Source organism: Microcaecilia unicolor, chromosome 2, assembly GCF_901765095.1.
Source record: "Microcaecilia unicolor chromosome 2, aMicUni1.1, whole genome shotgun sequence".
Classification (NCBI taxonomy): domain Eukaryota; kingdom Metazoa; phylum Chordata; class Amphibia; order Gymnophiona; family Siphonopidae; genus Microcaecilia; species Microcaecilia unicolor.
In genome coordinates this window covers 121,617,158-121,639,536 of record NC_044032.1, presented here as the reverse complement: position 1 = coordinate 121,639,536, position 22,379 = coordinate 121,617,158, and the positions used below count along the sequence as shown (strand labels likewise).

General features: G+C 43.1%; 1 protein-coding gene across 1 annotated transcript in view; it reads right to left on the bottom strand.

Moving 5' to 3' along the window:
* The window catches only part of POC5 (POC5 centriolar protein), a 160,121-nt gene that overhangs the window by 100,564 nt on the left and 37,178 nt on the right, over positions 1-22,379 (bottom strand). Inside the window, exon 4 of the mRNA XM_030191944.1 lies at positions 17,239-17,355. Coding sequence (XP_030047804.1) covers positions 17,239-17,355 — 117 coding nt within the window. The remainder of the gene's footprint in view (positions 1-17,238; positions 17,356-22,379) is intronic.

Here is a 22,379-nt window from a genome sequence, read left to right as displayed (position 1 = left end):
CCACAGCTGCTTCAAGGTGAAGTGTCAGGGGAACACTCAGTTGGGTCGACAATAATTTATAGTATTCTGTAGAGAAACCATCCAGGCCCGGAGATTTTCCCAAGGACAAACCCTTGATCGTTTGTTGAATCTCTCGGGCCTGGAGGGGAGCATTCAACTGATCCCGGACCACCTGTGGCAGTACCGGGAGGCCTGCGTCTCTCAAATAATCATCCAATTTTGGTCCCCCCTGCTGCGCCTCCGGTTGGTATACTCGGGAAAAATAATCTCTGAATATGGCCAATATATCCTTAGGACAAGATTTACGGGAACCATCAGGTGCCAACACCGTAGAAATAAATGTCTTCTCTGACCAGGCCTTTGCAACTTTAGCTAGTAATTTCCCAGGTCTATTACCATATTTGAAATAGTGATATTTACGGCCAAAAGCTTGCCTCTTGGCCCGTTCGTGGAGTAGTGAGTCTAGGGCCACCTGTGCCGCAATCACATTGTCATAATTGGTCTGGGTTCTACATCGTATGTGCGCACGTTTAGCTTGTTGGTATTTACGCTCCAGTAAAATTATGCCTTGGGAGATCTTTTTATTTCTTGCGCTTAAGTATCCGATGATTTCCCCTCTCATAACTGCTTTAGAAGTTTCCCAGAACAATGTCGGGTTGTCTTTGTGGGCTACGTTATCAGATTCAAACAATTTCCATTTTTGTACTAGGAAATTGCCAAAGTCTCCATCCCCCGCTAAGTAGGATGGGAACCTCCATGACTTAAATCTGTCTACATTTTGTCCCAGTGCTATATCAGCCCAGACTGGGGTATGATCTGATATCGCCATTGTTGCCATATCTGTCTTAACTACCCGAGAAAAAAGCGATGTGGAAACTAAAATGTAGTCTATACGGGACCAGGTTTTGTGGGCCTTCGACAGATGGGTATAGTCCCGCCTTTGCGGGAATAGTAACCTCCAGGGATCTACTAAGTCCATTAACTTACAGAGATAAGGTAATCCTTTACTGCGGGGTAGTGCGCTCCATGCCCCGACCGTCGAGCGGTCGAGGTCCGGGTCAAGCACTTGGTTAAAATCTCCCGCCACAATCCAAGGGGCCGTATCGTATTTGAGACCCAGATTTATCAATGTCTGGAAAAATTCTGCATCATAACCGTTTGGCCCATAAACAACACATAGGTAGTATTCCTGTCCCATAATATTGAGATGAAGTAGGACGTATCTTCCCTTAGGGTCTTTCCCTATTAATTTAGAAGTGCATGGAGCCCTTTCCTAATCAATATCGCCACTCCTCCCCGTCTAGCCCCGGAGGAGGAGTAATAACACTCCCCCACCCATTGCTGGCGCAGCTTTCGGTGTTCCTCGTCTGAGAGTTTGGTCTCTTGTAGGCATACTATGGAAGCCTTTAGGCGGTTCAAGTGTGTTAAAATTTTTGATCTCTTAATTGGAGAGGTAATCCCCGCCACATTCCAGGTCACTAATCTTAAATGTTCAGTCAAAGCAATCTTCTAACTTCGTCAATTTAACATATAGCAAACCTAACTTAACGCCCCGGTTGCCCAGCCTCAACCAAAGGCTCCTTATATCACCAACACACAATCATACCATGGTTTACCCAAGCCCACAGCTCTTCTTTGTGTCCCTTCATCAATCTGCTCGCTTCTGCTTCCATTCCCTCCCTCTCCCTCCCCCTTCCCCTGTATCTCCCCCCCTTGTCCTCTCCCCCATCTTCCCCCCACTAACTATCTGGCCTGTCTTACCAATCTCACTGCGTTCAGTGAGTGTAGCAGGCAGAGGTCTAGATGCTATAGGAGCCCTACCCTTCTTTCATATCAAAATAAATGTATCATAGTTAGTGTCTCACATAGCCCAGAAAGCCACCAAGATCACACCGTCAGGTATTCGAACAGCTTTCCGCTCCAGTCCATTCCTGAGCCATTCCGCCATATGTCTCTGGTCTACCATCTTGTTCACCCAGCCATTCGGTCTCACTCTATTTCACAGTCAATTTTCGCCGTTAGCAGCCCAACAAGAACTTTCTAGAACTCAAGCAAAGTAGTAATCCAACCGGCAACTGCCAACCAAGAACTCCATCAACATATTGTGTGGTTAAACCATCTGTGGAATATATTGGCAATCCCCCCAATGTCAGGTCTGGTGGTGATTCAACCACTCCGCTACAGCATCTGGTTCAGTATAAGTTGTCCAGGTTCCATTCGCCAAGATTTTCAAGGTTGCTGGATATTGCAGGGTGAATTTGAACTTTTTTTCCACTAGACAGGTGCAAACCGTGGAAAAAGCACGGCGTTGTGCTGCCAAAGCCGCAGAGTAATCCTGAAAGATACGTATTAAGGTTCCATCATACTTTGTAGTTTCCCTGCAGCTTTTATACTGTCGCAATATTGCCGCTTTTTGGGCATAACAGTGAAATTTTGCTATCACCACTCTGGGCCTCGATTCTCTTGTCGGCCTAGGTCCTACACGATGTGCACGTTCAATTCGGATCGTACGGCCTTCTCCAGCCTCCGGGAAATGTGCCTGAAGCCATGTTTCCAATGTGCGTTTTAAGTCTTTATCTGCCAAGGATTCTGCAAATCCCACAAAGCGGAGATTATCGCGGCGCGAGCGATTTTCCAAATCTTCTACTCGCTGCACATTCTCCTGGACCAGGCGTTGTAGTCTTTCTATCTCTCCCGAGTTATTTTGTTGACCATCTTCCACCTCCGCAACCCGGGCCTCCAGCTCCCCAGTCCGACGGGAAAGTTCTGTCGTGAGCGCCGACAGCCCCGTTATCTGGGCAGAAAGCTGATCAAACTGGGGGGCCAATGTGCCCACCACTGCTTCTGTAAGTTCTGGCAGCGTGAAATCAGAGGCCGGGCGGGAGGGTGAATTCGCCGGCGAGGCGGCCGCCATCTTGGATTCGCCAAGTCTCGGTTTCTCCTCTTTTTTCTTCGTGTTTTTTGCGGTTTGCGCCATCGCCGATCGCGTTAAATATTTGTCCATATACTGGGAGAGCGTGTGCGCCTTAGATTCTCTACTTTCTGGGGTCGGAGACGTCTTTAAAGGTTCGAATTTCGGGCAGGGCTCCCAGCAGCCGAAAATTCACTTCCTTCCCAGCTCACAGCATCACGTGACCCCCTCCTCTTATTTGTTTTAAAAGTATTTCCATGTAGCTTCCTTGAGTGTCCCCAAGTCTTTGTATTTTTGGAACAAGTTAAAAAAAAAAAAAAAAAGATTGATTCACTTCTACTTGTTCTACCCTAGAGAATGACACGGGAGCGGTAAACCGCAGTAATCTGTGGTAAAAGCGCAGGAATGGGAAAATATTTCTAAGTTTTACCATGGGTGCAAATACAGGTTATTTCCCCACCCCACGGGAGCAGTGATAACCCCTGCACCCACGGTAAAACTGATGTCTCAAGTCCAGATCCTCTAGGATAGCATTTTCTGAAATGCTACCAGTTCCACATGTAGGGCCCAAGAGACAGGTAGAGCTCCGGAGTCTCAATGCGTGGATGAGACGATGGTGCAGGGAGGAGGGTTTTAGATTTGTTAGGAACTGGGCAACATTCTGGGGAAGGGGGAACCTATTCCGAAAGGATGGGCTCCACCTTAACCAGGGTGGGACCAGACTGCTGGCATCGGCATTTAAAAAAGGAGATAGAGCAGCTTTTAAACTAGACATGGGGGGAAGGCCGACAGTCGCTCAAAAGCACATGGTTCGGGATAAAGTATCTTTCAAAGATACCACCAAAACAGGAAAGATAGGGTATCCTGATCATGAGGTTGCAAAAGAGACCGTAGTAGATCAGGTGTCCCTAAATAAAAATAAAAATCAGACAAAAGATTGCAAATTAGTATTGTCAAGTACTAAGCTTGATGTAAATAGGAGCAACAAGCAGCTTGAAATGTCTACATGCGAATGCCAGAAGCCTAAGAAATAAGATGGGAGAGTTAGAATATATTGCACTAAATGAAAAATTAGATATAATAGGCATCTCTGAGTCCTGGTGGAAGGAGGCTAACCAGTGGGACACTGTCATACCGGGGTACAAATTACATTGTAGTGATAAGGTGGATCAAATTGGTGGAGGGTAGCATTGTATATTAACGAGAGCCTTGAATCAAATAGATTGAAAATTCTGCAGGAAACAAAACACTTCTTGGAATCCCTGTGGATTGAAATTCTATGTGTAAAGGGGAAAAAGGATAATGATAAGAGTGTACTACCATCCGCCTGGCCAGGACGAACAGACGGATGCAGAAATGTTAAAGGACATTAGGGACGCAAACAAACTGGGCAACACAATATTAATGGGTGATTTCAATTACCCTGATATTGACTGGGTAAATGTAACATCGGGACATGCTAGGGAGGTAAAATTCCTTGATGAAATCAAAGACAGCTTTATGGAGCAGCTGGTACAGGAACCGACGAGAGAAGGAAAAATTCTAGACCTAGTCCTTAGTGGAGCGCATGATCTGGTGCGGGAGGTAATGGTGCTGGGGCCGCTTGATAACAGTGATCATAATATGATCGGATTTGATATTAGCTTTGAAATAAGTATACATAGGAAATCAAATACATTAGCGTTTAACTTTAAAAAAAGAGATTATGATAAAATTAGAAGAACGGTGAAAACAAAACAGAGGAGCGACTGCGAGGGTCAAAACTTTACATCAGGTGTGGATGCTGTTCAAAAACACCATCCTGGAAGCCCAGGCCAAATATATTCCGCGCATTAAAAAAGGAGGATGGAATACTAAACAACATCTGGCGTGGTTAAAAAGTGAGGTGAAGGAAGCTATTAGAGCTAAAAGAAAATCCTTCAGAAAATGGAAGAAGGAACCGTCTGAAAATAAGAAACGGCATAAGGAATGTCAAGTCAAATGCAAAGCGCTGATAAGGAAAGCTAAGAGGGACTTCGAAAAAAAAGATTGTGTTGGAGGCAAAAACATATAGTAAAAATTTTTTTTAGGTATATTAAAAGCAGGAAGCCGGCAAGAGAATCAGTTGGACCGTTAGATGACCGAGGAGTAAAAGGGACGATCAGGGAAGACAAAGCCGTAATTCTTTGCTTCAGTCTTCACCTGTCCCCGACCTATCCTTGCGAACGATCCCGGGTCTCCAATCTCGTCTCTATTCCCCTCCTTCCCCCCTCCTCCCTCCCCTTCTCATGCGCCTTGTGGAATGCCCACTCAGTCTGCAACAAACTGTCTCTCACCCACGATCTCTTTATCTCTCGCTCCCTTCAACTGCTCGCCCTAACCGAAACCTGAATCTCCCCGGAAGATTCTGCCTCAGTTGCAGCCCTCTGCCATGGAGGCTCTCTCTTCTCCCACACGCCCCGCCCAGTTGGCCGCGGCGGAGGCGTTGGGCTACTACTCTCACCCTCCTGTAGTTTCCAACCCCTCCACCTACTGCAGTCTCACTGCTTCTCATCCTTTGAAGCCCATTCCATCCGGCTATTCTACCCGCTACCACTCAGAGTGGCAGTCATTTACCTCCCCCCTGATAAATCCTTCCCTTCCTTCCTCACCGACTTTGATGCTTGGCTCTCCGTCTTTCTTGACCCTTCATCTCCGTCCCTCATTCTCGGAGACTTTAACGTATACGCTGATGACCTATCCGACCCCCATGCTTCTAAGTTCCTCACCCTAACATCCTCCTTCAACCTCCAGCTGTGCTCCACCACCCCTACTCACTGTGACGGCCATTGTCTTGACCTCGTCCTCTCCTCCTCCGGCTCACCCTCCAATTTCCACGTCTCAGCTCTTCCTCTCTCCGATCATCACCTGATCACATTCACACTTCTTCACCCCCCCCCTCCACCCCATCCAACTTTAACCACCACCTCCAGGAACCTCCAGGCTATTGACCCCTCCACCTTATCATCTACTATCTCTAATCTCCTCCCCTCCATCACGTCCTCCGAAACTGTCGACAAACCGGTCTCCGCTTACAATACCGCTCTCTCCTCTGCTTTGGACACCCTCGCACCATCCATCTCCCGTCCCACAAAGCGCACCAATCCCCAGCCCTGGCTGACTCCTTGCATCCGTTACCTTCGCTCCTGCACCCGATCCGCTGAGCGCCTCTGGAGGAAATATCGTACCCTTTCAGACTTCCTCCACTACAAATTCATGCTATCCTCCCTCCACTCCTCCCTATTCCGTGCAAAACAGGACTATTACACCCAATTGACCAATTCTCTCAGCTCCAACCCTCGTCGTCTCTTCACCACCCTTAACTCCCTCCTAAAAGTGCCCCCCGCTCCTACTCCCCCTTCTCTCTCTCCTCAATCACTGGCCGACTATTTCCGCGACAAAGTGCAAAAGATCAACCTTGAGTTCACGACCAAGCCACCACCTCCTCTTCACCCTTTAACCCTCTCCCTCAACCAACCTACCCAGGCCTCTTTCTCCTCTTTTCCTGAGATCACCGAGGATGAAACTTCCCGCCTTCTTTCCTCCTCGAAATGCACCACCTGTTCCTCTGATCCCATCCCCACCAACCTACTCAACACCATCTCCCATACTGTCACCCCCTCCATCTGTCGCATCCTCAACCTCTCTCTCTCCACTGCAACTGTCCCTGACACCTTCAAGCACGCCGTTGTCACACCTCTCCTCAAAAAACCTTCACTTGATCCTACCTGCCCCTCCAACTACCGCCCAATCTCTCTTTTACCCTTCCTCTCCAAAATACTTGAGCGCGCCGTTCACAGCCACTGCCTTGATTTTCTCTCCTCTCATGCCATCCTCGATCCACTTCAATCCGGTTTTCGTCCTCTGCACTCGACAGAAACGGCACTCTCTAAAGTTTGCAATGACCTGCTCCTGGCCAAATCCAGAGGTCACTACTCCATCCTCATCCTCCTCGATCTTTCCGCCGCGTTTGACACTGTCAATCATGATTTACTTCTTGCCACGCTGTCCTCTTTTGGGTTCCAAGGCCCTGTCCTCTCCTGGTTCTCCTCTTATCTCTCCCACCGCACCTTCAGGGTACACTCCCATGGATCTTCCTCCACTCCCATCCCACTATCTGTTGGAGATCCCCAGGGATCTGTCCTTGGACCCCTTCTCTTCTCAATCTACACCTCTTCCCTGGGCTCGCTGATCTCGTCTCATGGTTTTCAATATCATCTTTATGCTGATGACACCCAGCTATACCTCTCCACACCTGACATCACCGCGGAGACCCAGGCCAAGGTATCGGCCTGTTTATCCGACATTGCGGCATGAATGTCCAACCGCCACCTGAAGCTGAACATGTCCAAGACCGAGCTCCTCATCTTTCCTCCTAAACCCACTTCTCCTCTTCCTCCACTCTCTATCTCAGCTGATAACACCCTCATCCTCCCCGTCCCATCTGCCCGCAACCTCGGAGTCATCTTCGACTCCTCCCTCTCCTTCTCTGCGCATATCCAACAGACTGCCAAGACCTGTCGCTTCTTCCTCTTCAACATCAGCAAAATTCACCCTTTCCTCTCTGAGCACACCACCAGAACTCTCGTCCACGCTCTCATTACCTCTCGCCTTGATTACTGCAACTTACTCCTCACCGGCCTCCCACTCAGCCATCTATCCCCCCTTCAATCCGTTCAGAACGCTGCTGCATGTCTTATATTCCGCCAAAACCGATATACTCATATCACCCCTCTCCTCAAATCACTTCATTGGCTTCCGATCAGATATCGCATACAATTCAAGCTCCTCCTCCTTACCTACAAATGCACTCAGTCTGCGGCTCCTCACTACCTCTCCACCCTCATCTCCCCTTATGTTCCCGCCCATAACCTGCGCTCACAGGACAAAGCCCTTCTCTCAGTACCCTTCTCCACCACTGCCAACTCCAGGCTCCGCTCATTCTGCCTTGCCTCACCCTATGCCTGGAACAATCTTCCTTTACCCATACGCCATGCCCCCTCCCTACCCATCTTCAAATCTCTGCTTAAAACTCACCTCTTCAATGCTGCCTTCGGCGCCTAACCGCTCGAGAAATATAGAATGCCCCAATCTATCCACCCTATCAGATTAACTGTTCACTCGTCCTCTAGATTGTACACTTGTCTTTAGATTGTTCTCTTGTCTTTTAGATTGTAAGCTCTTTGAGCAGGGACTGTCCTTCTATGTTTAAATTGTACAGCATTGCGTAACCCTAGTAGCGCTTTAGAAATGTCAGTTAGTAGTAGTAGTAGTAGTAAGCTGATGAGTCGGAGAAACAATGAATTCTCTGTAAACCTGGAGGATGTAATGGGGCAGTTCTACAAACTGAAGAGTATTCATCCCAGAGTACTGATAGAACTGAAAAATGAGCTTGCGGAGCTATTGTTAGAAATATGTAATTTATCCTTAAAATCGAGCGTGGTACTGGAAGATTGGAGGGTGGCCAATGTAACACCGATTTTTAAAAAAGGTTCCAGAGGAGATCTGGGAAATTATAGACCGGCGAGTCTGACGTCAGTACCGGGCAAAATGGTAGAGACTATTATTAAGAAGAAAATTACAGAGCATATTCAAAAACATGGATTAATGAGACAAAGTCAACATGGATTTAGTGAAGGGAAATCTTGCCTCACCAACCTACTACATTTCTTTGAAGGGGTGAACAAACATGTGGATTAAGGGGGAACCGGTTGATATTTTGTATCTGGATTTTCAGAAGGCGTTTGACAAAGTACCTCATGAAAGACTCCAGAGGAAATTGGAGAGTCATGGGATAGGAGATAGTGTTCTATTGTGGATTAAAAACTGGCTAAAAGATAGAAAACAGAGAGTAGGGTTAATTGGTCAGTATTCTCAATGGAGAAGGGTAGTTAGTGGGGTTCCCCAGGGCTCTGTGCTGGGACCGCTGCTTTTTAACATATTTATAAATGACCTAGATATGGGAGTAATTAGTGAGGTAATTAAATTTGCTGATGACACAAAGTTATTCAAAGTCGTTAAATCGCGGGAGGATTGTGAAAAATTATAAGAGGACCTTACAAGACTGGGAGACTGGGAGTCTAAATGGCAGATGACGTTTAATGTGAGCAAGTGCAAAGCGATGCATGTGGGGAAAGAGGAGCCCGAATTATAGCTACGTCATGCAAGGTTCCACGTTAGGAGTCACGGACCAAAAAAGGGATCTAGGTGTCGTCGTTGATGATACGCTGAAACCTTTTGCTCAGTGTGTTACTGTGGCTAAGAAAGCAAATAGAATGTTAGGTATTATTAGGAAAGGAATGGAAAACAAAAATGAGGATGTTACAATGCCTTTGTATCGCTCCATGGAGCAACTGCACCTCGAATACTGTGTTCAGTTCTGGTCGCCGCATCTCAAAAAAGATATAGTGGAATTACAAAAGGTGCAGAGAAGGGCGACGAAAATGAAAAAGGGGATGGGACGACTTCCCTATGAGGAAAGGCTAAAGCAGCTAGGGTTCTTCAGCTTGGAGAAAAGGCGGCTGAGGGGAGGTATGATAGAGGTCTATAAAATAATGAGTGGAGTTGAACGGGTAGATGTGAAGCATCTGTTCACGCTTTCCAAAATACTAGGACTAGGGGGCATGCGATGAAGCTACAATGTAGTAAATTTAAATGAATCGGAGAAAATGTTTCTTCACTCAACGTGCAATTAAACTCTGGAATTCGTTGTCCGAGAATGTGGTAAAGGTGGTTAGCTTAGCGGAGTTTTAAAAAGGTTTGGACGGCTTCCTAAAGGAAAAGTCCATAGACCGTTATTAAATGGACTTGGGGAAAATCCACTATTTCTGGGATAAGCAGTATAAAATGTTTTGTACATATTTGGGATATTGCCAGGTATTTATGACCTGGATTGGCCACTGTTGGAAACAGGATGCTGGGCTCGATAGACCTTTGGTCTTTCCCAGTATGGCAATACTTATGTACTTATATGTACCGCAAGTTGATTGGCTCTCAGTTGCTCACTCCTCCTCCTATCTCAGGCTACAGTAGTAGCGAGCATGCACTCAGGCACGCACACAACGCATTGTGCGTAAGAGAGTACCCCTGATTGGTAAAGCCTCTCGAGTCTATCCCATTGGCGCAGGTGTAGGACTTGGGTCTCAGATAGTCAGAAAGGAACGAGGCATATCTCTCAGTGTTTCCTTTGTTGGTATGGTGATTTCGACTGGCAAGAGCACTCAATAACTGCATAACCAGCGGAGGAAGCAGAGTGGTAGTGTCTCCTTTGTTGGCAGTGCTCGGCGCATGAACAGGGAGGGAGGGAGAGAGCAGAGCAGAGCACTGTACCAGCGGAGGAAGTAGTAGGTTCTCTGAAATGTGTTTGCGCGGGGACTTGTACTTCTTCATGAACTTTCAAGGAGCTCTTGCCATATCACCGCCCCTTCTTTGGACGTTAATGGTAATTTTAAGATTCAATAACATTTTGCTGTGGTTGAAAACGCCAGACATGTTGGTACAATGAGAGTTTTGAAAAATGCCTATGTTCTACTTCCAAAGAATCTTAATCCGTGAATGAAATGTCTTGTCTTTTGCTTTACTAAATGATATCTACTAGTACTGAAATATCTGGGTATTTCCCTTTTATTAATGAAAAGCCTTCCTGACGGAAGGGCGACTGAAGAAAAAGGAAGTAGAAAAAGGGATGGAATTTTTAGCTGTTTCTCATCCCATCTTCTTCCCACACATGATCTGTCTCTTCTTATATTTTTGCTATATTAATTCAGAATATTGTTGTTTGTTCATGTTTGTACTGTAAGATATAAATATAAAATCAACTGTTTGCGGCTTCTGTGGATAGGGACAGAGTTTGCGGGGACGGGGCAGGAACAAACTTTGTCCCTGCGTCATTACCTATTCTACACCACTCAGGATTCTGTAGACCTCAATCATATTCCTCCTCATCCATTTCTTGTCCAAGCTGAAGAGCCCTCCCCAACCTCTTTAGCCTTTTCTCATATGAGAGGAGTTCCATCCCCTTAATCATTTTGGTTGCCCTTCTTTGAACGTTTTCTAATTCCACTATATCTTTTTTGAGATACGGCAACCAGAACTGAATGCAGTAATAGTAAGGTCACAACATGGAGCAATACAGTAGCATTATGGTATTTTTGATCTTATTCACCATTCCTTTCTTAATTCCTTGCATCCTGTTTGCTTTTTTGGCTGCCACCGTACACTGAGCAAAAGATTTCAGTGTATTATCTACAACAACACCTAGATCTTTTTCTTGGGTACTGACCTCCAATGTGGACCCTAGCATCAAGTAACTATAATTTGGATTATTCTTTCCAAAGTGCATCAACTTGCATTTGTCCGCATTAAAATTTCATCTGCCATTTGGATGCCCAGTCTTCCAATTTCCTAAAGTCTTCCTGCAATTTTTCACAGTCCGCTTGCATTTTAACAACTTTGAATAGTTTTGTGTCAACTGCAAATTTAATCACCTCACTCGTTGTTCTGATTTCCATATCATTTATAAATATGTTAAATAGCACTGGTCCCAGTACTGATCCCTGTGAACCTCCACTATTCACCCTCCTCCATTGAGAGAAATGACCATTTAACCCTACCCTATGTTTTCTGTCTAATAAACAATTCATAATTCACACCAGAGTATTTCCATCTATCGCATGACTCTAATTTTCTCAGGAGTCTCTCATGAGGAACTTTGTCAAAAGCTTTCTGAAAATCTAGATACACTACATCAACGGGCTCGCTTTTATCCACGTTTATTCAAGCCTTCAAAAAATGAAGCAAATTGGTGAGGCAAGACTATCCTTGGTTAAATCCATGCTGACTGTCTCATTAAACTATGTTTATTTATGTGTTCCGTAATTTTAATTTTTATAATACTGTAGTTTCCACCATTTTACCTAGCACTGACTTCAGGCTTACTGGTCTGTAGCTTCCTGGAAACCCCTAGAACCCTTTTTAAAAATAGGCATTATATTGACCACCCTCCAATCTTTAGGTACTACAGACAATTTTAATGACAGGTTACATGTTACTAACAGCAGGTCAGAAATTTCATGCTTGAGTTCTTTGAGTGCCCTTGGATGTATGCCATCCGATCCAGAAGATTTACTACTCTTTAATTTGTAAATTTGGCTCAGTACATCTTCCAGGTTCACCAAGATCTCTTTCAGTTCTTCCACATCACTGCCCTTGAAAACCATTTCCGGTACAGGTAGATCTCTTACATCTTCTTCCGTGAAGACTGAAGCAAAGAATTTATTATTTCTCCGTTACAAGAAATTCTACCCACTTCTCCAGCAATTAATATGTTGGAAGAAATTATTTATTTTGGGGAAAATAGCTCGAGAGCAACTCGCCACTGCTTATAATTTAAGAGCAGGTGCTGTATTTATAAGTTTTAGGATATTAATTTCTCCACCAATCACCAAAGGTGATAATTGCAATAAATTAAATAAATTAAATATATATAGCTTCAATATACTCAGAACACAAAGAGACCGTATTTTTAGCTTCAAAAAGATTGATTTAATATACAATTGCACACGAGAGGTAGGTTTTAAAGGGATCTTAGAACAGATAATCTGTGCGTAAAATAGAACAAAGTAGCAGGTAGATCAAAAGTTATGTTACTTACAAGTCCTTGTTACACAGTATGAACAGCATTAGGTAAGCACATGTTTTAGGAGCAAGGCATCAGCGGACCCCAAAGAGAGCAGCAGTTTCCAAGAGAGGCAGGTTTCCAGAGGAGGCAGGTCCCAAGAGAGAGAGCTGGGCTGTTTCCAGGCCTTTTATAATGTTAGCAGAGAAGCATGGTGTGTGCATGTCCTGGATATTTTGCAAGGCATTATGGTTAATGTAGTCTGTTCACATGACCACATTATAAGTCCTTCTTTCTGCAGATGTCCTGGCGTCCATTTGTCTGATAGATGATGGGAGGGGCAGGTATACCTCTGATGACAGGCAAATGTTCTGTTTATGCTTTTCCTCTGAGTTCTTTGTTTTCAATGGGGTATTCAGGTGCTCACCTTAGTCCATCTTTTGTTAGGTGGGAGGGCAGAGGAAGCTCTTTTGTGTTTGTTAAGTGTTTGTGATTAACTTATTCCTGCTCTCAGAAGCTCCCAGAAAAAGGAATGGAGAGAGAGGGGCTTGAAATAAAACTATTCTCTCTGCTGCTGTGTCAAATATATATTTTTAAAAGATACACAAATATATTGCTGTATATATATCCAGCAAATATGCTACATATTTCAGTAATAAACTGATACCGTTACATCTCCACTATGGCTTTGTCCTCCCTGAGTGCTCCTTTGTGATCTACTGGTCCCACGGATTAATCTAAAGGTCTCACTGCTCATGACATGCAAAGGTAGCCACAAAAGTGTGTGCTTAAATTTTGAAACGCATATTAAAGTTTTAATGAACTTTGGTTCAGTTTATGTCACGTGTAGTTTCTGACATGTATTATTTATTCTGTAGATTGACCCCTGATGCAGGTGCTGCAACACCGAAACACAGCCCGTGTCAGGTCTTTTAATAAAGAAAATTTGTTCCATTTTTGAGCGCACTTTGTGCTGTTTCTGGGCCCTCTGCTGTCAGGTATAAGAGCAAGATCCTTGTCTAGTTTACAGCAAACAGGACAGTGGGTGATATTTATGCCTTTCAGAGTCATAGAATCTTGGTTGTTCACTGCTGTGGTATCTCCTGTAAGAGGAGAGGGTTTTAAAGGTGTCACTATGTTGTTTGATGAGAGTTGCAGCCTCCTGCACCTTATCTGCAAGGGATTCTTTCCAAAGCATGGCTAGGCAAGGAATGTCAGGGAGTTTTTCTTGCATGCCAAATCTTAGGTATGAGGCCCTCAGTCAGGACAATCTGCAGATGCCAATACCCATTGCAGAAGCTCTCAATGCTGTACTGAAAATATCATAAGCCACATGGATCATGTATTTTCCAAATTCTCTCTCTCTGGCTACTAGGATGTGACATTCCTTGGCCTTCTCCCTGGGGAGAGTGTCCACTACACTGTAAATGTCATGCAAGTATATGCCCACGAAGAGCTGGTAGGATGCTAGGTGGGATGTGAATATAGCACTCTGGAAAATCTTTCTCCCAAAAGACTGCAATGTCTGAGCTTCCCGCCTAGTATCGCCCAGATGTAAGTCTTGGAGCTTTTGTCAATCTTTGAGAGCAGATTCAACCACCATAGAATGGTAAGGAACCTTCTTGGCTCTGTACAGAATTGACCATCTTGTTAATAGAAGAAACAGAGATCTCCCACATTCTCATATGAACTTCCTTCAGAATTTTGTGAACAGGCACTGCTATGTTTCCATGGGTAGGTGGAGGAATTGGAGGATACTCTGTGTTTCTCCCCTGGGCTCCACCTCTATCTCTAATTCAAATGGGATGGCCTGAGCCATCTCCTTGAGAAAACCGATGAAAAGAGCTCCTCTGGTAGGGATTTATGCCTCTTGGGTAGGGACCTCTCTTCAAAGAAGACCTTTTTTCTTCCTCAGACTCCAAGAAGTGCTTTGAATCACTCAAAAATACTTCAAAAGTGATATTTGAGTATCTGCCTGTCTTAATATACTGACCTCAAAGTTCAGGTTTTGGCCAGGGGCGACAAGACTCTGAAGATTCCCAAATGCGCCAGTGGAGCTTCCTTCCCTGATCCAATGGAAATCTACATTGGTGTGGTCAATATGGACTCCAAGCCCCTTCAAAGCCTCGGCACTGAAGTGCCTTCTGTAGGCAGTGCATGGGTATTGAGGATTGGTTAGATCATTCTAGTCTCACTGGAATGTATGGATACTAAGAGGAGGAAGAAACTTGAGGAAGAAACTTAAGGACGGTCTAGAATTTGGCAGTTGAGATTTAATGCTAAAAAAGATAAAATTATACAGATTGAGAAATGACCAGCAGGAAAAAGGTGAAAATGTCTTCTTACAGGTCTCTGGTGAGATTTCATTTGGAATACTTTGTACAGTTCTGGAGACTGCAACTTTGAAAGATATAAACAGAATACAGTTAGCCAACAGAGCAGCTATTAAATAGTTTGTGGTCTTCATCATAAAAGTATATATAGACTGAGATCTGAATATGTATACTTTGAATGAGAATTGGAAGAAGGGAGATATCAGCGAAATTTAAATCTCTCTGTGGTATAAATGCACGGTTGGCAGGCCTCTTTCAATTGAAAGGAAACTCTAATGAGGGGCATAGGGTTAAGGAGAAAATGTACTTTACAGAAAGGGTGGTGGATGCGTGGAAAGGCCTCCTAGCGGAGGTGATGGAGACAAAGATTGTATCTGAAATAAAAAAAAAGCATAGGATAAGCATAGATCTCTGAGGGGGAGGATGGTATTTTAGAGCTTAGTAGTTGATATGGATGGGAAGACAGGCTAGGCCATATGGTCTTTCTTTATCATTTTCTCATCATATTGAGCAAAGAAATACTCCATCCTCTCCCTTAGTCTTCATAAGCTGCTCATTGAAGTCTACCATCAATAAAGGTATGGGTAAAACAGTCAGAACGGCCATGCCCTCCCAAGTTACCTGGAGTATATCAGAACCAGAGTTTCAGGTCCATGCAGGCTGTTTTACCCTCACCTGATGCCATTAAGGATGAGTGTTCCTCACTTCAAAGGCACTTAGAGAACATTTGTGACCTTGGTGCTCTCAGTCCTGTGCTTCAAAGTACAATATCAAGGTGTCCCAGCCTCCTCATAACAGCCAGCATCACAATTTTCGGCACAAATGAAGATGAGGATGAATGCTTCTTCTCTGGGTGGAAATCAGACGATGACTAATCTGAACAGCCTCTAGACACTTGGGAAGAAAAATTCTATAAACTGGGTGTCTCCAATTAGATGCCTAGAGGACACACAATAAGAGCCTGTAACACGGGGCTCTTACACTATTCCGTAAGTTAAGTACATTACGTGAGAGCCCTGCCCATGTTCCACCGTTATGTATGCTACCAGTATAAATACACTGTATGTAAATTAAGTGGGTATTTGCAGAATAGCGCTCAAGCACCATACTAGCATTTACATGTTTATTTGGATTTGACATACTGCCCTTAACCAGCCATGCAGTTAGAGTGATGTACAATATAACAACAAAAATAAGGAAAAGAATGCCATAAAAATCAATAGAAAATTGAACACACACAACAAAGAAAGGTTGAAGGAAGGTAAGAGTCAGTAGGCGCAGTATAATGTAGTCTCTGTGACACGATGGTCCATTATTCTTGAGGTATTACACAGAAATGCTATTATTCTGAATGTTCCTGAACATAACATACATATGAATGTGAGTACTTAAGTTATGGAATTGCTATTTCAATGGCCAGGGTGATTGAGACAAATTTGATGCCGGTGCAGCTCTGGGACCCATAAGGACCAAGGCTTCTGATGCAGACATTGATGGTACCAGTCTTACTGGCACCAAAATCTTCATGAAATTTTTCATGGGCATGAATTTCTCTCTTTGGCATCAGTGAACACAGAATACAATGGAGGTGGGGCCCAGACATTGCAGGCACCAACTATGCGTATCCAGAATGGATATACTCCTATTGCATCAGGAGCGCATTTGGAAGCAGACTGGGGGCCTTCGTTTGGCACATCTTATCCAGAAAAATAGCTGCAGTAAAATCAAACAGCTTGACGATAAAAAATATCTCGAACGGGTGTTAAGACTTAATGAGGTCCGGACCAAGCCAACGAAAAAAAAAAAACTTATTAAAAAAAACAGAAAAAAAATCCCTAACTAGCGACAACTACTGGGACGTGTACCACATGACAATAACAAGACTTATTCAAAATTTTCACTTCCATCCCTAATAATTTGACTCCACAGAAAATGAAAGACTAACCTTGGCCTATGCAACAGCAAAAGGGGGAAAAGGCACATAAGTGCAGTTCGGTGGTCTCAAAAGCTTCATTATATTCTATTCTTCAGTTCTGGAGAACAGTTCCCACAACAGAAAGGATGACGTCACCCCTGTGTGAAGATTTCAATATCCTACTTGTCTTCAAAGAAGTACGCTAACCACATCCTTTGAAAAAACGACCATAATAACGAGTTTTTCCAGGGCAAACATGTCACTCCCTGCAGGCGTTTGCTCTTCAATTCTTTCTATTTCTTCTATATGTATATAATTTATCTACATTATCATCCTCCTCATGTACAGCACTACATTCTATTTATATACATTATATATACTGTGAATGTGTGTATTTATTAACATGTTACGTTAAAACAGAATAAGAAACATGGAAACTCCATACCTCCAATTCTTTCTGTTGCTAAAGAACTGGGTGCAGCTATACAATCTGCTGTTCCAAAGGTCTTCAGATCTCTTGCTGAAGTCTCAAGTAAGTTATCCCCTGGTACTTTACTTAGCCCTGTTATCAGTACAGAACAATAAAAAAAAAACAATCTTAGGATTGGGAAAGATAGCAAAAATGATAGTTACAAGACTAAAATAATGTAATACTAATATCTAAATACCAATATCAGAATTGCCACAAAGCACGGAAATCCATGTAGAGAATCTAGACTTGTGTTCAATTCAGTAGGCAAGGATGAGGTACAGCAGAAGTGTGTATAGGTGGTGAGCAGGTGTAAAGTTGATATGTAAATGTCTGTTTCCTAACTTTTTAGTTGAGACCTTTCTATAATCTGTTTTTCATATTTTAGTGCTTTTGAAATGTGTCAGATTGACAGCACTGGAAACCAAAAAGTTCTTTGTTTATTCAGAGAACAAGGATATCATATGCATTGTTGCTAAACAATTCCCCATCTGTCTTTAGAACACAATTCTACTCTGATCTTTAAGGACAGTCTCAAAGAAGAGAGTAATTCTGTCTCTAGGCCTGTGCCAGTACAGGCATAAGATAGCTACGAGATTGCCAACAATGGTATAATTAATAGGGATGGGCAGCTAGAAAATTTGTGTGTTTTCATTTGGAAAAATATTTTTGTTTCCAATAAATGTTGTTAGTAGGCCCTCTTCTGAAAGAATGCCACTGTGTGCTCATAGTGTGCACTCTTGCCAATAAAGTGCGCATGTGCAATGGGTTTCTCATGTGCCCTAGGGGAAATGAGTGTACACTATCCCCCCAATTCTATAAAAGTCGCCAAAAATTGTGCGTACATATTTGGGTATGTGCCCAATTTGCATGCCAATTTAATTGAATGAGCTAATTAGTATCAATTGTTTTTTTAACAAGCAATTATTGGCACTAATTAGAATTGAAATTTGCACACCAATTTTTTACATGCGAGTAAAGAAAAAAAAAAGGGGGGGGCCAGAAATGGGAGTGTCATGGGCAGAAAGGGGGCATTCGTAGCATTTTATGCATGTTGTTACAGGATACAGGTGACATATACCCAAATTAGGGACGTATATTAGCACCACGTTTCAGTTGTGAGGCCCAGGTGTAAAGGAAGAGTGGGGTTTAAGCCTGTAAAAACTGCATTATTTCTTGAAGTATATTTCTCCTATTGGCCAGCAGGTGGTGCTTTCTGTTGTAAAGCTATTATAGGAAAGTGAATGCTCCCTCTATAGTTTCACTCAGTGAGGAAGAGATCTACAGTACTGTGAACAGTACACTTTTGAATGTTGTTGTTCTGAGCTCTGATTAGCCCAGGAGCTCAATTTCATTTGGAATGTACTGGCTTTTGCCCCTGTCTAAGTTTGGGAGAAGAGAGAGAAAGATCTCTTTGCTGAGGCTCTGTGATCAATTATATTTGATAATCTGTGAGCAGCATATTTCCTGATCTCCCCAGGTACGTCTTAGAAAGTAAACAAATGTTTAGATAGCTGAATAATTGGTCCATATTTCAATTACCTGTTATTGTTTGCTGATTGCACATTTTCTGTTCAAGTTCTGTGACAATAATCTGTTAGTTTGTTGACTCTGCTGTCTGGACTGATTAAGAATCCTGATGGTTTGTGTATTGGGTTTGTGGGTACTTTCTAGGAAATGTGGGACCACTGGGAGAGTGTCCCCAGTAGCCTAGAAATCAATGGGATATTTTGAGAGTGGGAGACTCGCCCAGAGGTGGTTGGGACCCAGTCAGTGGGAAGAGGGTGCTAGTGTACAGCACATGCCCAGGTGCAAGCAGACCTGAGCAGTGTTGAGGGCAGACCCTCTAAGTGGCCACAGTGTTAACCTCAGGTGGGAGACAGGTGTTCCGTGACAGACCAGTCTTCTCTTTTTCTGGCGCCAGCAGTGGGATTGTCAGACTCAGTGTGTGGGTGAGGAACACCATCCACTGAGTGGTTCAGAGTTTTTTTTTTTTTTAATCTGTAACCTCCAGACACAGAGCACAGTGAACAAGTGCAGCAGTAACAGGGTCCCTTCCCGTTCAGTTTTTTTTTTTGGTAATGCTAGATTAGCAGTGTTTTGATGTCAACTGGAAGTGACCATCAGACACTGGAGATGCTTGACCTAACACAAGAGCAACCGGATAACCTCAGTGAGGGGGAGCTGCAGGACAGGCCTGTGCAGAGTTCTCCTGAGGGGGGAGAGCAGACCCCCTTATGGGCAGAGGCCCGTGAGTTGGCAGGGCCAGATGCCACACCAACTGAGATATGGCAGATCTACATGACCAGCAAAAGCGACTAGACCAATAGCAACTGCGCAAGAGGAACTGGAAGAGCAGGAATTCCAGTTGGAAAAATCTCTTTGTTGAGGCCCTGTGATCAGTTATATTTGATAATCTGTGAGCAGCATATTTCCTGATCTCCCCAGGTACTTTTTAGAAAGTAAACAAATGTTCAAACAGTTTTATATTTGGCAAACAATAACAGGTAACGGAAATATGGACCAACTGCACATTTTCTGTTCACTGTTCAAGTTCTGTGATAACAAGCCTGTTAGTTTATTGACTCTGCTGTCTGGACTGATTAAGAATCCTGGTGAAGTGTATTGGGTTTGTAGGTCCACTGGGAGAGTGGCCCCAGTAGCTTAAAAATCACTGGGATATTTTGAGAGCGGGACACTTGCCTAGAGTATATATTATCATCATAGCTCGAGGCCTGAGACTTTGGTTCAGAATCTAAAAAGAGAGAAAATCTTACAGGTCCATGACTTTAATCTGAACTTCAGTGTGACTGCAGAACTCATGATCTGTTGTGACATTCATGCAGCAGAAAGAGGAACGAGCGTAGGTGAAAAAACAGAGTAACATTGTTTAGCAACATGGTGGTCACAGATGTTTTAGTGAAAAACGGAACAAGATAACTCCTCAGGAAGATGACAGTCTTCCAGGAACAGCTAATCTATTAAGCTTTTCCAGTAAATACTGGCCAACTCATTACCATAACCAATCAGTGTTAACCATTTTATTAGCATATATATCCACTAGAAGGAATTGTTGTCAGATTGCCTAAGTATGACCTGTTATGTTAATGAGCATATATAAGTGATTGTACTTCCTACTTCAATGGAGAGACACAGTCACAGCCAATACCTTTATGCAAGCAGGGCTGCTCTCTCTCATGAGAAACCAATCAATTGTATCTGCATTGGCAAATAACCCTATTACTTTCTCATAAGTAGCCTTGAGTTTTTTTTATATCTACTAATTGACTTTGGCTGGTAAATAAAACATTAGAGACTCAGACCCAGAGAACACCTATGTGTACGACTGGTAGCGCTGTACAAATGATTTGTAGTAGTAGTAGTAGTAGTGTAGCTGTGGTACTGTACTCCCATAAACCACTGATTGTACATATATTTGGAAAATAATAAATAAAAGTATTTGATTGCTTATATATTCTTTGGAGTCTCAGATAAAGCAGTACTTTTGTATAGCAATGTTCTGTACTCCCAGTGAGATATCCACTGATCTGCTAACTGTACAAATACTTGATAAGAAATAAGGTATCTAATAAAGAGCAAACTGACGACAGCCTTGGGTGGTTATTTCTTCCTAAGTACTGGTGGGTAAACCACCATACTGGGAAGGATAAATTGACCCTAAAAAAATTCAAGGAGGCAGTTGGGACCAGTCAGTAGAAAAGGGTGCTAGTTGTAGAGCACGTGCCAGGTGCAGGCAGACCTGAGCAGTGCTGAGGGCTGACCCTTTAAGGTGGCCATAGTGTTACCCCAGTTGGGAGATAGGCATTCCATGACAGCAGGCTTCAGCGCTATTCTACAAAACCGTGCCTAGCGCAGCTTATAGAATAGTGCTTTTTTGGCACCATATATAGAATTCACCCTATATGCCCACCTGTAATAATTAGTGCCAATTACTATGGTGGCTTTAGTAACATAGGCATTTGGTCTCATTTCAGTTTCAAATCGGACATGTTCTCTTTCACATAGCCTACTCATTTTCCTCTTCTAAATAGCCAACACAACTTTAAGCTAATTAATTTCTTCAATTCATTGAAAAAAATCATCCAATAGACCAAATATACTGCATCTGATTCCCCCAGCTGAAAGATCGAGGGCCTTTATAATATGTCAGATATAAATTAAGATGTGAAGCTGACCCACTTTGCCATGTAGAAGTAGCTATGCCCTCTCACATACTAGTATGTAGGCCACCTTTTAAAGTTCCTGCCCACCTGAGATAATCTGAAGAAGTGACCTAGACATAAAAGTCTCTGTGGCCCTATGCCTATTGGTTTGAACCAATCTGTATCTCCAACTCAAGGATTTCTTTGAATGAGAAAGTGAGAGACAGATCAGTAAATCAATAGAAAAGCTGAGAATCGATTCAAGACAGGCATACAAGACAAATAAGAGAATAATTGTTACAGGAATAGTTAAAAACATGGGTTTGAACAGGAGAATAAGGGGTTAAGGTTTATGATTTATAATTTTTATTATTTTATATATACTTGTACAGATAAATGCAACTGCAAAGTGTAATACAGCCATAATTATAATAACTTTACAAACTTAGGAAAAGAGAACATTTTTTCGATTATTTTTATAACATTGGCTTCCTTAGACCACAATATAGAGGTTAGGGGGGGTAGGAATTAGTGAAGTGTATTACACAATATAACATATTAAGCAAGAAAAATAATGACACCGTTATTCCCATACTTCTATCTCTAAGCTTGTTTAGTATCTAAGAAGTTCTGAGCTGATCAGGCATATAATATTATATTTTGTTTGATTATCCTGATAACACATTTACAGGGATATGCAAGAAGGAAGGAACCTCCCATTCCAAAACTTTTGACCTCATTGACAAAAACTTTTTCCTTTTTTCCTGTGTTGTTTTTAGTCACGTCAGGATAGAGCCAGATCTTCTGGCCTACAAACATGCGGTTGGTTGATTTAAAAATAAGTCTCATTACTGCATTTAAGTCTTCACTGGAAAACAAAGACACTATCAACGTTCCTCTTTCCATCGCATTTGTTATTGATTGTTCCAAGATGGCTGTGACATTTTGTAAATC